At 40.8% G+C, this 12,611-nt stretch overlaps 1 protein-coding gene across 1 annotated transcript; it reads left to right on the forward strand.

Moving 5' to 3' along the window:
- The first annotated feature begins 5,970 nt into the window (after nt 1–5,970).
- LOC124683271 (peroxidase 47-like) lies at nt 5,971–7,383 on the forward strand. Its single transcript, XM_047217826.1, has 2 exons — nt 5,971–6,283; nt 6,384–7,383. The coding sequence occupies exons 1-2, from the start codon at nt 6,065–6,067 to the stop codon at nt 7,131–7,133; spliced, it is 969 nt and encodes a 322-aa protein (XP_047073782.1). The 5' UTR covers nt 5,971–6,064; the 3' UTR covers nt 7,134–7,383.
- Nucleotides 7,384–12,611: the final 5,228 nt, after the last annotated feature.

Below are 12,611 nucleotides of genomic sequence, written 5' to 3' on the forward strand. Positions count from 1 at the left end.
CGTGGCATCGCACCCGAATGCGCTCTGATACTTTATCCACATCAACAGATGTGAAGAAAAATCCCGATGGATGCGTTGTGGACCCGATAATTTTGCTGGAATTCAGTTTCGTTAAGTCCTAAAGCGGCACGTTCTGAATTACGCCAGTATCCTGAATTCGTGTCAGGAGACGCGAGTTTGAAGTAGGTTTATCTGGATTTGCCACTAAAGCAATTAACTGGTACCTGATCCGTCAGATGAACCAGCCGCATTTACCAATATCCCTGTACAATATATTTGTCGAAGAAAATATAGTGTCTCCTTGCACTCGAAGAATTTCGAAAAAAATAAAAAAGCAGGAAAATTTCATTCGATTCTGTAAATATATAAAGGTTTATAGACTCAACTCGACTCTGTGAGTGGAGTGGAGCCTACTCCCATCGGGAGCGCATGGATTTCATTAAGTCCTCCAACAGGAGTCGATAAAAAGAGGGGCTGCGCCCAGAAATATAGTCAAGTTTTTCATCGAGTAGTACAACTTGAGTCTATGCCCAAGTGCAAACACTTGCCCATAGACTCGGGGGCTACTCCCATCGGGAGCGCTGGCCGCGCACCCGATAGAAAAATAACTTTGAGAATCATTGACATCATCTACGCTACACATGATCTACGACATTGACCTGATGTATTTTCCGAATCAATGGCATCGCCTTGTATTTCTTTGACTTCGGAGATGATTATGCTTGGAGTCTCTATGCAAGTCTTCGACTTCCCTAGACACTCGGGGGCTACTGACATGGGTATATCCTTCGGGTACACATTATTAGTATACCTGGCTTGGCTCGGCCCAATATGGAGAAGGCCCAACAAGACAACTCGAAGAAGTAGTCGACTAGGACTCTTGTAAAACCCTAGGCTGGTTGCATATATAAAGCCAGCCAGGACACCCAATAGGGGGAGGACAACACATAGACAACATAGCTCCGCTTATGGCGGCACCCTGTAAAGATACATATGATCATATACTAGATTGCTTGCAGCAGGTAGGGTTCCTCCACCGAGGGGACCCGAAGCTAGGTACGTCGTGTGCCTAATCTCGCTCCCGGAATCTCCATCGTCGCTCTCTCCCGAAACCCAAGTCTACAATACGTAGACATTGGCGAGGTGATCCCTCTTCAGCTAGGATATACCAAAGGAAACCAAGGTTAATCATTGATCTAAGAAAGGAAACATGACTGATTTTGCAAGTAGGCGCCACCATGATCATCTCAGAAGGCATCCCAGATTAGGCAACGTACCCTAGGCTAAGCTCTTATATGAAAATTTTAGGCAACAAGTTTGTTGGGTTGATCTATAGGTATTAATCCAGACACTCCTAAATGGCCCATAGGTACAAAAAAAGCCCCATAATGAAAAGCGTACTCATAGTTATGAAAAATCCACTGATAATTCACACAACCCTAAATGATTCACTCAACAAGTGGTATCATTACTAACAAGTGACAATCTAGAGTGTGGATAGTACCAATCGGGCTCAAGGGAGTAACCTTGAGCTTAAAGGCAAGCCCATATTTGAGAGATAAGACACCAAAGGTGTAAGGCACAAGATCTGATGAGATGTTGGCCCCTTAATAAACAGGAAATCTTCGAGTGGCAAACAAACAGACTACTCATTCTTAGAAAACCAGGGTCATTCATATAGGCATCAAACCACCAAAAATGTTAGAAAGTATACATATAGGCCATCCTAGACGCAGTCAAGATATCACAACACTAGTGCTACCACAATACTAACATGGGAAGGACCAACATTTCACATTAGTTGGGATTAAGATGAAGTGGGTATGAGGAACATGCAAAACCACAAGAAGAAGGTTAATCTGATATCGAGAAGATCAATCTTCAAGGATTAATAAGATATTAAGAGAGAGAGTGAGAGTTTGATAGCCAGCGATTGTAGTAGGACCAAAATGTCGTGTATTAGGCATGACCAAGACCCTAAGCTAAACCTAACAACTATTAGACATGTTTTGTTCTTAAAGGTGTTCAAAGAGAAGAAGCTGATATAAATACATAAATCATAAAAGATAGTCTAGTATATGCTCTTCATTAGAAAATAATTAAATATGTAATCTGCCCCGTTGGACGGAGGAAGAATATTTGTTCACTTCGGCTTGTAATAAATAGTTTGCTAGCTAGACATGGAATGTTTATGTTGAACTACTAAGCGTGACTCGACTATTTTATTGAAGGGAGTTTCATGGGTGTCATATGAAAGACCGTCACACTACACCGTAGAGGCTTGTGCAGTGTAACCACAATATGTTTACAGTTTCGTAGTTGATGTCCTTAAATGTCACCCTAAAACAATAGCCAACGAGCAACTTGAGACAATATGTTTGGAAAAATTTCTCTGCAACACATTTCCGGTTTTTCAAAAGGTCACAACAAATGCAGACATACAACAATAAAATGACATACTAATCATGCCATGCGAACTTACAAATCATCTATATAATTTGATGAAACAAAATATGATTCTCACATCCTCGAATCACCGCCGATGGCATGCACCCTCGCTAAGTGATGGGCGGTGGCGTGTCCAAAATAAGTTTAGTGTGTGCCAAAAACACTTGTGTTGAGAGTTGCAGTGGTGTCTTGCTTCACACTCGCAAAAAAAGTTGAACCTTATAGTCAACGCAACAGCATCATGCGTGCCTATCTAAATTGATTATCACAAGAAAACCCACACCATTAGTTCTCCTCTTAGCACTAGATCTACATGGTGCGGGATCCAATCGATCAGCAACTGCGGATATATAGGTCACGCTACATTCAGTTTGGATAGCTAGTGCTGAACTGCTAATGATCTACCGGGCTAGTGGTTAAACCACTATGCTATGCAGGCCACAGCCGCTTGTGGACCGAACGTTGCTAATTCCTTGGCGTAGTTGCCTTGTGCAAACTACTGCTCACGGTCATGTGCAAACTGAAATATTGCTCGGTGACGCAATAGCAAGTGTTGGTGCCATTAACTGGCCGGTCATCGCGTGGCTACTAACGAATTTTCCATGGCGCTCGCGCGCGCGTGCTGCAAATTCAGCCGAGTGACCCACTTCCTCCCTGAGATGGCGACGGCCGGCGCCGGGAGTTGCCCCGATTGGCATGATCGTGGATACCGGCGGCTGCCGATGCATGCACCCACACCATCTCTCTACCCAAGTTTTGCGCCGTCGGAGTCCGGCGATGTCGATTGCTCGTCTCCTCTCACCCTTCCGTGTCGAGGTAATACACGTTACAATCTGGGATAGTCAAATAATTTGATATTACCTCCGTGTATTTCACTGTCATGCTAAACGAGTTTATCGGCATCTGCACAACGTTAGTTTCTGCTTTGAATGGGAGACTATATAGATTTATTTTCAGTGCCGCCATTGCACGAGTGTGATCATGTGGCATGGCATGATGTGGCGTGACATGACGTAATGTGACATGTATTTTGTCTTACGGAGTAGTATAACTTCACCTTGTAGTGTGTCGCATAAGTTTTTTTTTGGTTTTCAGTTAAGCGATGTTCACAAATTTCTTCAATCCTATATTTTTATGTGTTCCTTTTTTGTCTGTTCAGCTGTGTTGAAATGATACATTCTTTGACAAGGAAAAAAAGTTCAATCTTGCACGCAATTATTCTTGTGTACGAGTATCTGGGCATGGCAGTGGTTCTGGGTATTGCTACAACAGCCACGATACAAGGATAAGATAGAGCTTGGCGACGCCAAGAGACTGGAATAGTTCACTAGGGACGGAGTTTATGCATGTCCTTGTTTGGTGCCGAGCATGTAATGGATTCAATATACTTAGGCTAGCCATAGTGCTAGTATCATAGCTAGTATCATGCACATTGGTCCCACAAAAATACTAATGTGGCAGCTAATTAAAGAGGAGAGAGAAGATTAGAGTAACATAGGTATATACTGTATCATAGCGCATGTCACAAGTTAATGCCAAAAAAATCTTGTGCACAAATTTGCATTGAGATTCTAAAAAGTAATAAATATAGCATGACTATGATACTACTTCATGATACTAACCACTATAGAGATAGTATCATACACAAGTATCAATGCATGATACTGCTACATGATACTTACCACTATGACCAGCCTTAAACACATACTTCGGGTGGCATGTCACACTATTTGACTAGGTTGATTGTTTCATGAATTTGTAATAATTATTTAGAAAATGGGTTTAATTAAGGTAATAGGTAATATATAAAAGCTTCGGTCCTCTTAAATAAAAAAATGCCCATTTGAGAGTACTCCCTCCTTCCCAAAATGTAAGGCGTCTAAGAATTAGTCAAAAGTCAACGTTTTTAAAATTTTGACCAAGTTTATACACAAAAATAGATTCACCATAAAATATATTTTCTTAATATGTCCATTTAATATTGTAGATATAAATATTATTTTTTAAATATTTGGTCAAAATTAGTAAAGTTTGATTTTTGACCAGTACTTAGACGCCTTACATTTTGAGACGGAGGAAGTACTTTGCTAATTAACGTTAATGAAAAATAAAAAAAATGTCAGAAATTGGATGGATCTTAGCTCTTACAGGCTGGGATAGTTTAGCAGTGAGTATTGTGGTGGTATGCCACCTTTTTTTATCAGGTTGCAGGTTTCATGAGTTTGCAGTGAACAATTGTAGTAAGTCGGGTTGCATGCATATTCCTGGTGCAGAGGCTACGGGTGATAAAACTAAGTATTTTCTAAAGAAAAAATCGCTACATACAAAACCAAATATTTAGGCTTTTCTGAAAGGTAGGATAGACAAACAACTAATTTAATGACTTGAACTATACATAAACATAAGCAAAACATCGTACTTTCATTGGGGCTTTAATTATAAGTTCACTTGGGCTCATGTAAGTTAAAAAAAACAACTTAAACTATGCATAAATATTGTTTAGACATCGTGAAACATTTTTTTAAAATAGCAACCATTCTAAAAAAAATACAAGGTTAGATGTGTTTGTTGGACATCCTCCTCTTTGATTCAAACATTTTCGTAGGAATGTGGAGGGTTAGCATTATGATTTCTTTCCGTTCGTATGGTTAAATCTGATGTGAGTTTATTCTAAGGATTATGGTATACTATGTTTCAAAGTGTTTTTCAGCAAATTAAAATTATTTGAAAGAATTATTTGTTCTTTGCAAATTCAGGATGGCTGCCACAAGAACATGCTCCGGCCTAAATTAAAATGGCGTTTTAAGTTTTAAGAAAATGTGAGCACATGTACATGCATATCCATGTCCCATGCCCATGTGTATTTTGTTTTTGGAAAAAAAAAGGTAATTTTGGGGACATGTGTAAAAAGGAAAATTCGGCGCTCTACAACACATTTTTATATTACTTTTCTGATTTTTTTACCTATGACACAACATATGTCTCATCTCTTCACGAGAGTTTGTAGACATGTAAAAGACAAAAACATGTACAATGTAAGTTTTTATTTTTTTATATTTTTACCCCATTTTTTATGAATTTACTTATCAACTGGCTGTGCGCATGAAACAAACTACTCCGTATGATACGAAATTTAATCATGTAGTATCTGACTAAACATGACGCTGCAATGCTGCATTTTTTGAATAACACTAATTAAAAAGGGCCATAAATAGGTAGTACTACTCAAAATGGGGACACTATTCTCGCACTAACTTATGGTTGACTAGTTCATGGCTTCATGCTGGGATTTTTGACTTAGGTAGACCATTGTATTATTCTTATACTGAGAAGACGATCACTCACACTCTCTGCTAGTGACCTGTTTTTGGTTTCATCCATGTACTGCACTATGTCCATTACATACGTCAAACGATAAATATTAGGTCGCACATAATCAAATCAATCATGCACATGCGCATGCATGCCGCGCCTATAAATATCGGCTGCGGCTGCACTCTCCACAGCATGAGCTCAGTCCTCACTCTTCTTCTACTTCTGACTGTCAGCTATCACTTCAGATCAGGGATCAGGTCAAGAAAAAAAATACTTAGCTAGCATCAATCTGTGATCGGCAATGGGCGCTGCCAAGGACCTTGTGAGGCTCTTGATCCTCGTGGAGGTGGTCGTCGCCATTGCGGGCCCCGGCGCCGCCGCGCTGAGCATGAACTACTACGCCATGAGCTGTCCGTTCGCCGAGTACATCGTCCGGAACGTGGTGAGCGAGGCCGTGATGGGCGACCCCACCCTCGCCGCCGGCCTCCTCCGTCTCCACTTCCATGACTGCTTCGTCCAGGTACGCGCGTGTCATCTCATCTGGCTCCACTTCATGCTACGTACGTACATGTCCATGTTTAATCTGTCGTTTATGGCGTCGCAACATGCGTATATAACAGGGATGCGACGCCTCGGTTCTTCTGGACTCGACGGCGGGCAACACGGCGGAGAAGGACGCGCCGGCGAACAAGAGCCTGCGCGGGTTCGAGGTGATCGACAAGATCAAGCAGATGCTGGAAGCGCAGTGCCCGGGCGTGGTGTCCTGCGCGGACGTGCTGGCCTTCGCTGCGCGCGACGCCGTGCTCTTCGCGGGAGGCCCCTACTACGGCGTGCCGACGGGGCGGCGAGACGGGTCCCGCTCGGTCTTCTCCGACACCTTCACGGCGCTCCCGGCGCCGTTCCTCAACGCCTCGTCGCTGATCAGCCTCTTCGCTACCCACGGCTTCAACGTGCAGGACATGGTGGCGCTCTCCGGCGGGCACACGCTGGGCGTGGCGCACTGCGCCGCGTTCAAGACCCGCCTCACGACGGAGACGGCGACGCTGGACTCCGGCCTGGGCTCGTCGCTGGCGGCCGCGTGCAAGAGCGGGGGGGACTCGGCCACGGCGACGTTCGACCGGACCAGCACGGCCTTCGACGGCGTCTACTTCAAGGAGCTGCAGCAGAGGAGGGGCCTCCTGAGCTCGGACCAGACGCTGTTCGAGTCGCCCGAGACGAAGCAGCTGGTGAACATGTTCGCCATGAACCCGGGGTACTTCTTCTTCGCGTTTCAGCAGGGGATGCTCAAGATGGGGCAGATCGACCTCAAGGAGGGCGACCATGGTGAGGTCAGGAAATCATGCAGGGTCGTCAACTCCGGCCGCTGGTAAATTAAGTACTACGCGCACAAGCGTCGTCGTCATAAGAATCAAACTAGCTCGTCTGAAATGATAAGGTAGAACTATCTATTGTCGTGTGTGTAAACACTATACTTTGTCGAGGTGTGATGCTGGGTGATTTGCCAATAAATGTGCATGGCACAAGTACAGGATAAAATAAGGTGAAATTAAGTGAAATATACACGAACAATGTATAATGCATAATTTGATGTACTTGTTCTATAAATGGATTGTACTACAACCGTGTAACACACTCCATATATCAAACAAAATTTATGTTCTTACACATGCAGACAAGATATGGGGTGCAAAACCTTTTCTTAGTTTTCTTGTTTTTCTTTTTTGAGAACTTCTTAGTTTTTTTTTTTTAGCGAACTTCTTAGTTTTCTTGTGAGGGTGTTGCCTTATGGTTTTGATTGATATACGTCTGGGCTGTAGAGCGTTCGGCCCATGTTGGAGCAATGAGCTAGACCAGCCCAATCTACAGTAATCTGGCCCAGGATGGTCTAGAAAAGGGTACCCAACAGGACCAAAAGGAAATCATCTCTAAAAAAATCTATCGTGCTTGCGCCGCTGCCGAAAGAAAAAAGAGCCGCCGCCTCCACCTCTTACTCCACCTTAAATCGGTTCCTCCTCCTCCGGCCGGTCTTGCCGGTGTCAGGAGGGGTGAGGAACCCGATCTATGAGTGGATGTTTCAATAAAAGTAGTGCTTTTCTAAAATATTAGGTTAGGATGTTAGGTAGTCATCTTCTTTTGGTTCTCAAATCAATGAAGATGGCATCATCTACGATAATTTATCTTCTGTCCACTTTTCGACGACGAGATCTTCTTCCCGACGTCAATGGTGGTGTTGGAAGATTAATTTTTTCTAGATATGGTTCTTCGGATATTGCTTCGTCGGATCGATCTAGGATTTTTTTCTCATGGTTGCCGCGAGGATGTTTGTCCTTGCAATATTTGTCTCAGCTGCTATGTCTTCGACAATGGTGATTCGTACTCTCGAGTTCCCGATGACTTCGACCAAGCAGTTCGGTTGCTTTTCCCTGAGATACTGGTGTTGGTACTCTTGCCGACGGTGATTGACTACTTCAATGGTTGCGCGCGTGAACATAGCCTTGGCATTGCGGCTCAAATTAAAATTATGGACGAACCTTCGTTGGTATTTATAGATATGTGGTTTGGTTTCTATCTTCGGCTGCCTCAAGAAAAGTACAAGATTGTGTCATGGAAGAAGAAAGAGTTTGAATATCTCGAAGATTTGTTGGTTTCTTTCATATTTTAGTAGTTGAAGTCAGCCGGTATCATTACCATGTATTATTTGTTACTATATATATAGGTGGTATCAGTTTTGGGTGGTATTGATTGTAAAAAAAAAAAACTCTAAAAAAACCTTCGCAAAGGGAAGCAGGCATGTTGTGCGTGTGATATGTGGCGCAACCCAAAGTTTATTCCTCAGGGGAGTTGGGCCAGCCGTGTCGGTCATGTTGCTGCCTCAGTCTAGGCTCAGAGTCTCCTCCGACGCCGCATCGGCCCCGACTCCGGCGAGGTGGGTTCGAGGGCTCTCTCTATATCCTTTTTTTAGTTGGCTTGCGTGGTATGGTGAGGATAGGGAGAATATGCGAGTGAGGAGAGTAGAGGTACAGTAGAGATAAGGCAGGGTGGGAGCCCATTTGCAAGAATCTTGGTACGAAGGTTTAACCGTGGTTGACATTTTTGTTTTGAGAAACACAATACCAATAACGCTCACATACACCCACCTCTATAAACCTTGGCATGCGTACTCTACCCCTGTGAGCTCCTGAAAAAATTAAGTTGGCATATCGGTTTTATGATTGACGAAGTCGTCGTAGACGCCTCTTTTTTAATGGAAACGTTGCCTCACAAAAAGAATATTACATTTTGATGAGACACAAATGTGATAAACTTAGACTTTAAACTCTGATGAGATGGGTGACTTGACTAAGTCCTAATCTATATCTCGGCTAGCTAAACCGTTAACAATTATTAGTCATTCATAGTGTGAAGTAACTTGCACCAGTGTCATGCAGATGACACTAGTTTATGTTAATTAGCCACAGGTGGCTACATTGATTAACTTATAGAGTCATTGTGTTTTGGAAAGTGTGATGTTACGATAACTAGCTATATGTGACTCTATCATCCTTCCTTCTTATTATCTCATTGCCACATCAGCAAATTTGTTGCGTTGAATTCTAAGATACAACGGAAGTTACTTGCACTATAAATAGTCTCAAGATAATTATTATTGCTCCTTCAAGATCTGATTTCATCATCAGATTGTGCCCGGCAATGTACAAATTATGCGGATTGTGGGGTCCTAAGTACCTACTATGCTCCCTCGAAAATTGAGCCCAACTTCAACAACAAAATGAACTATTAAAATAAAATTTATTTGTCACAAAAAATATACTGTTCATTTTTTTAAATATGAATCTAGTGGTATAATTTATATAACAAAACTTAGATTTATATACTAGATTCATAGTCAAATTTGGATTCAAATTTTGAGGGGGGCTTATAATCCTTAGCGAAGGTAGTACTACTGAGCTAACTTCAGAGTTACACCCTGTGTTCTGATTTAGTCTAAATTTTAGAACAAAATTTTCTTCCATAATAATTTATATTCTAGTTTTTGGTCAAAAACGCATAAAATAAAAATGTTTTGCTCTCTCTATTGGATGTCACTACTTTTACTAGTGAAGCTAGGGTTGATTAAATTAGTACTAGTAAATGTATTACTAGTTTGTCCGATTTTGTCTAGCATATAGATTAAATCAGAACAGAGGAAGTATACTCATCGTGTGTAGTAGAAATAAAATAAATAAATAAATATTTGTATATGAAAAAGTAACAATAACTACCAAGTGAAGTTCAGAATTATTCTAAGCCCTCACGTTTACATACTAGTAAGATTCACACGTTAGTGGAATTTGCTGAATTTGTTAATGATTCTGTTGCGATTGAGATTCTCTCATCCGTGAAATTTTATGGGAAATAGCGCCCGGGCATAAGGCTAGCTATAGTGCTAGTATCATAGATAGTATCATGCACAATTGTCCCGTAAAAATGCTGATGTGGCAGCTAATTAAGTAGGAGAGAGGAGATTAGAGTATCGTAGGTAGATACCGTATCATAGCGCAAATAACGAGAAAAATTAATGCTAAACAAATATTGTACACAAATTTGCATTGAGATTCTAAAAAACAATAAATATAGAATGATTATGATACTACTCCATGATACTAACCACTATAGAGATAGTATGATGTAGTAATATCATATGCATGATACTACTACATGATACTTACCACTATGACCAGCCTAAGCGAAATCAACAATGGGAACGCAAATCTAGATGGACCAAATATTTAAAAAGTTAGAAAAATATTATTTCAAAGTAATTTTTTTTTGCATTTGTTTAATTGTGTAGTTTTTAACAAAAATGCGATTGTACATGGCATACATGAAAATGACAAAATATTAAAAACATACTATAAAGAAATAGAAATTAATTTCAATTTTCTCCTTTTCTCCGTATGCCCGTACGGACCTATTTTTCCTTGAAAATCATCACATGCATGAATTATTTCAATTTTTTTGGAACTTTGAATTTGGAAAATTTTCATCGAAAACGTTATTTTATTTTTGCAAGTTCTCCAATTTAATGGACGACTATATAAGCATTCCAACTATCATTCAAGTGGACACGACATTTTGGCTCATAGGTGTAGATACACCTATTAAGAAAAGTAAATTTTAAATTTATTTCATTTCTTTTAAAATTGAATAAAATTCCTCAGCATGCATCCGAACATCCTATGTTACCCCATAAAAGTTTTTGGGGAAAAATATTTTGTGTGGCATATGTAAAAAGACAAATAAATGTCTCGTAGAAAACTCTTTTGGAGCATGAGAAATTATCTTTTTTGCACATGTCATAAAAATAATTTTTTTTGGTGCGGGCATAGAATGTGTGGAAGTACCGTGAATTTATTTTCGAACTTTTTAGATATTTTGAAATATGTTTTTTGGCAATAGCACTAGTAGAAAATCTCTCATGCGTACCGGTTCCAGAGGGGCATTCGTACCGGTTTTGCAACCGGTACAAATTATTCGGCACTAAAGCCCCCCCCTTTCGTACCGGTTGCTTACGAACCGGTATAAAAGGGGCCTCCACGTGGGCCACCAGGAGAGCTCAGGGCTAAGGATCTTTGGTACCGGTTGGTAATACGAACCGGTACCAAAGGTTCCCCCGCGGCGAGGAATTTGCTCGAATCTCTGCCGCGGCAGAAGTTGAAGTTTTAGGGTTTTTGGAGGGGTTTAGGGATATCGGTTTGTTTCATATCGCGTCGATGCACCGGAAACGCGTTTGGGTTTATTGAAGTACATGAAGATCAATATGATGCATAGCAAGTTGGTGCATATAATATAACACACATGTAATTGCATAAGATCGCAAATTAAGAAGCACTATGCATGAAGATCGATCTTCATGCATAGTAGTGGTACTCTCCGAGCCGTACTCTATATATTACATGTAGCATAGTGGTACTCTTCGAGTCAACTATATATGTAACATGTACATCTTCATTCATAGTGGAACTCTGCGAATGGTGGTATGACGTCTCGAAGGAAGAATCCCGCCAATTCCTCGGCTATTGCTATGAAGCGGTCATCGATTGAGAGCTTGTTCCGCTTTGTTGCCAACTATAAAAGAATAAGATACAAATGAGTACATGAGATATGTGTGTGTGTATATATATATTCAAACCACAATGAAACAACTATTACTGAAACTCAGCACAACTTATGATAAGAAAACAAATTTGTGAATATTGTTTTCGTACCTCTTTATTTCTTGCATTATTAATTCTCTCGCTGACAATTCGTCGGATGTACTCGCAAACGTAGAATCCACGAGAGATCAGTCCCTTGTGGTTGTTGCGGGCATTTCTTTACAAGAATATAAGTCAATCAAACAATAGTCAAGTATGATAATTAAAGTTGTGTGGACCTAGGTAGTACTACTTACTTTCGCCTTCCATCGCAGCCTCTGTGGCCATTCATGGGACGTATCTTCCTTGATGAAAGTTGCCCATACGCTGCCCGACAAAAGAAAATGCATAAAAGAGTTATCAATTAGTTCATAGCAGGAAATTAACGAAACAAACCGATAACAATTAAAATTACCTTTTGAGCATTAAATAACAAGACAAGTATAGTTCCGGTTCTTTGCTTAGTGAGTCAAAGACTTCAACTTCTCCGGTTTGCATATTGATGACGAGAAGAATAAAGTGAAACCTACGCACGTTTAAATATGTAGTGTCATATATATAAGGCATTAGTTAAAATTTTGACATACGGTGAGCAAAATATAATGTGTTATAAGACAAGTAAGACTCACTGGAAGTTGTAAGGCCAAATTATTAGGTTTTTGTCACGTTGTC

This window comes from Lolium rigidum, chromosome 1, assembly GCF_022539505.1.
Source record: "Lolium rigidum isolate FL_2022 chromosome 1, APGP_CSIRO_Lrig_0.1, whole genome shotgun sequence".
Taxonomy (NCBI): Eukaryota; Viridiplantae; Streptophyta; class Magnoliopsida; order Poales; family Poaceae; genus Lolium; species Lolium rigidum.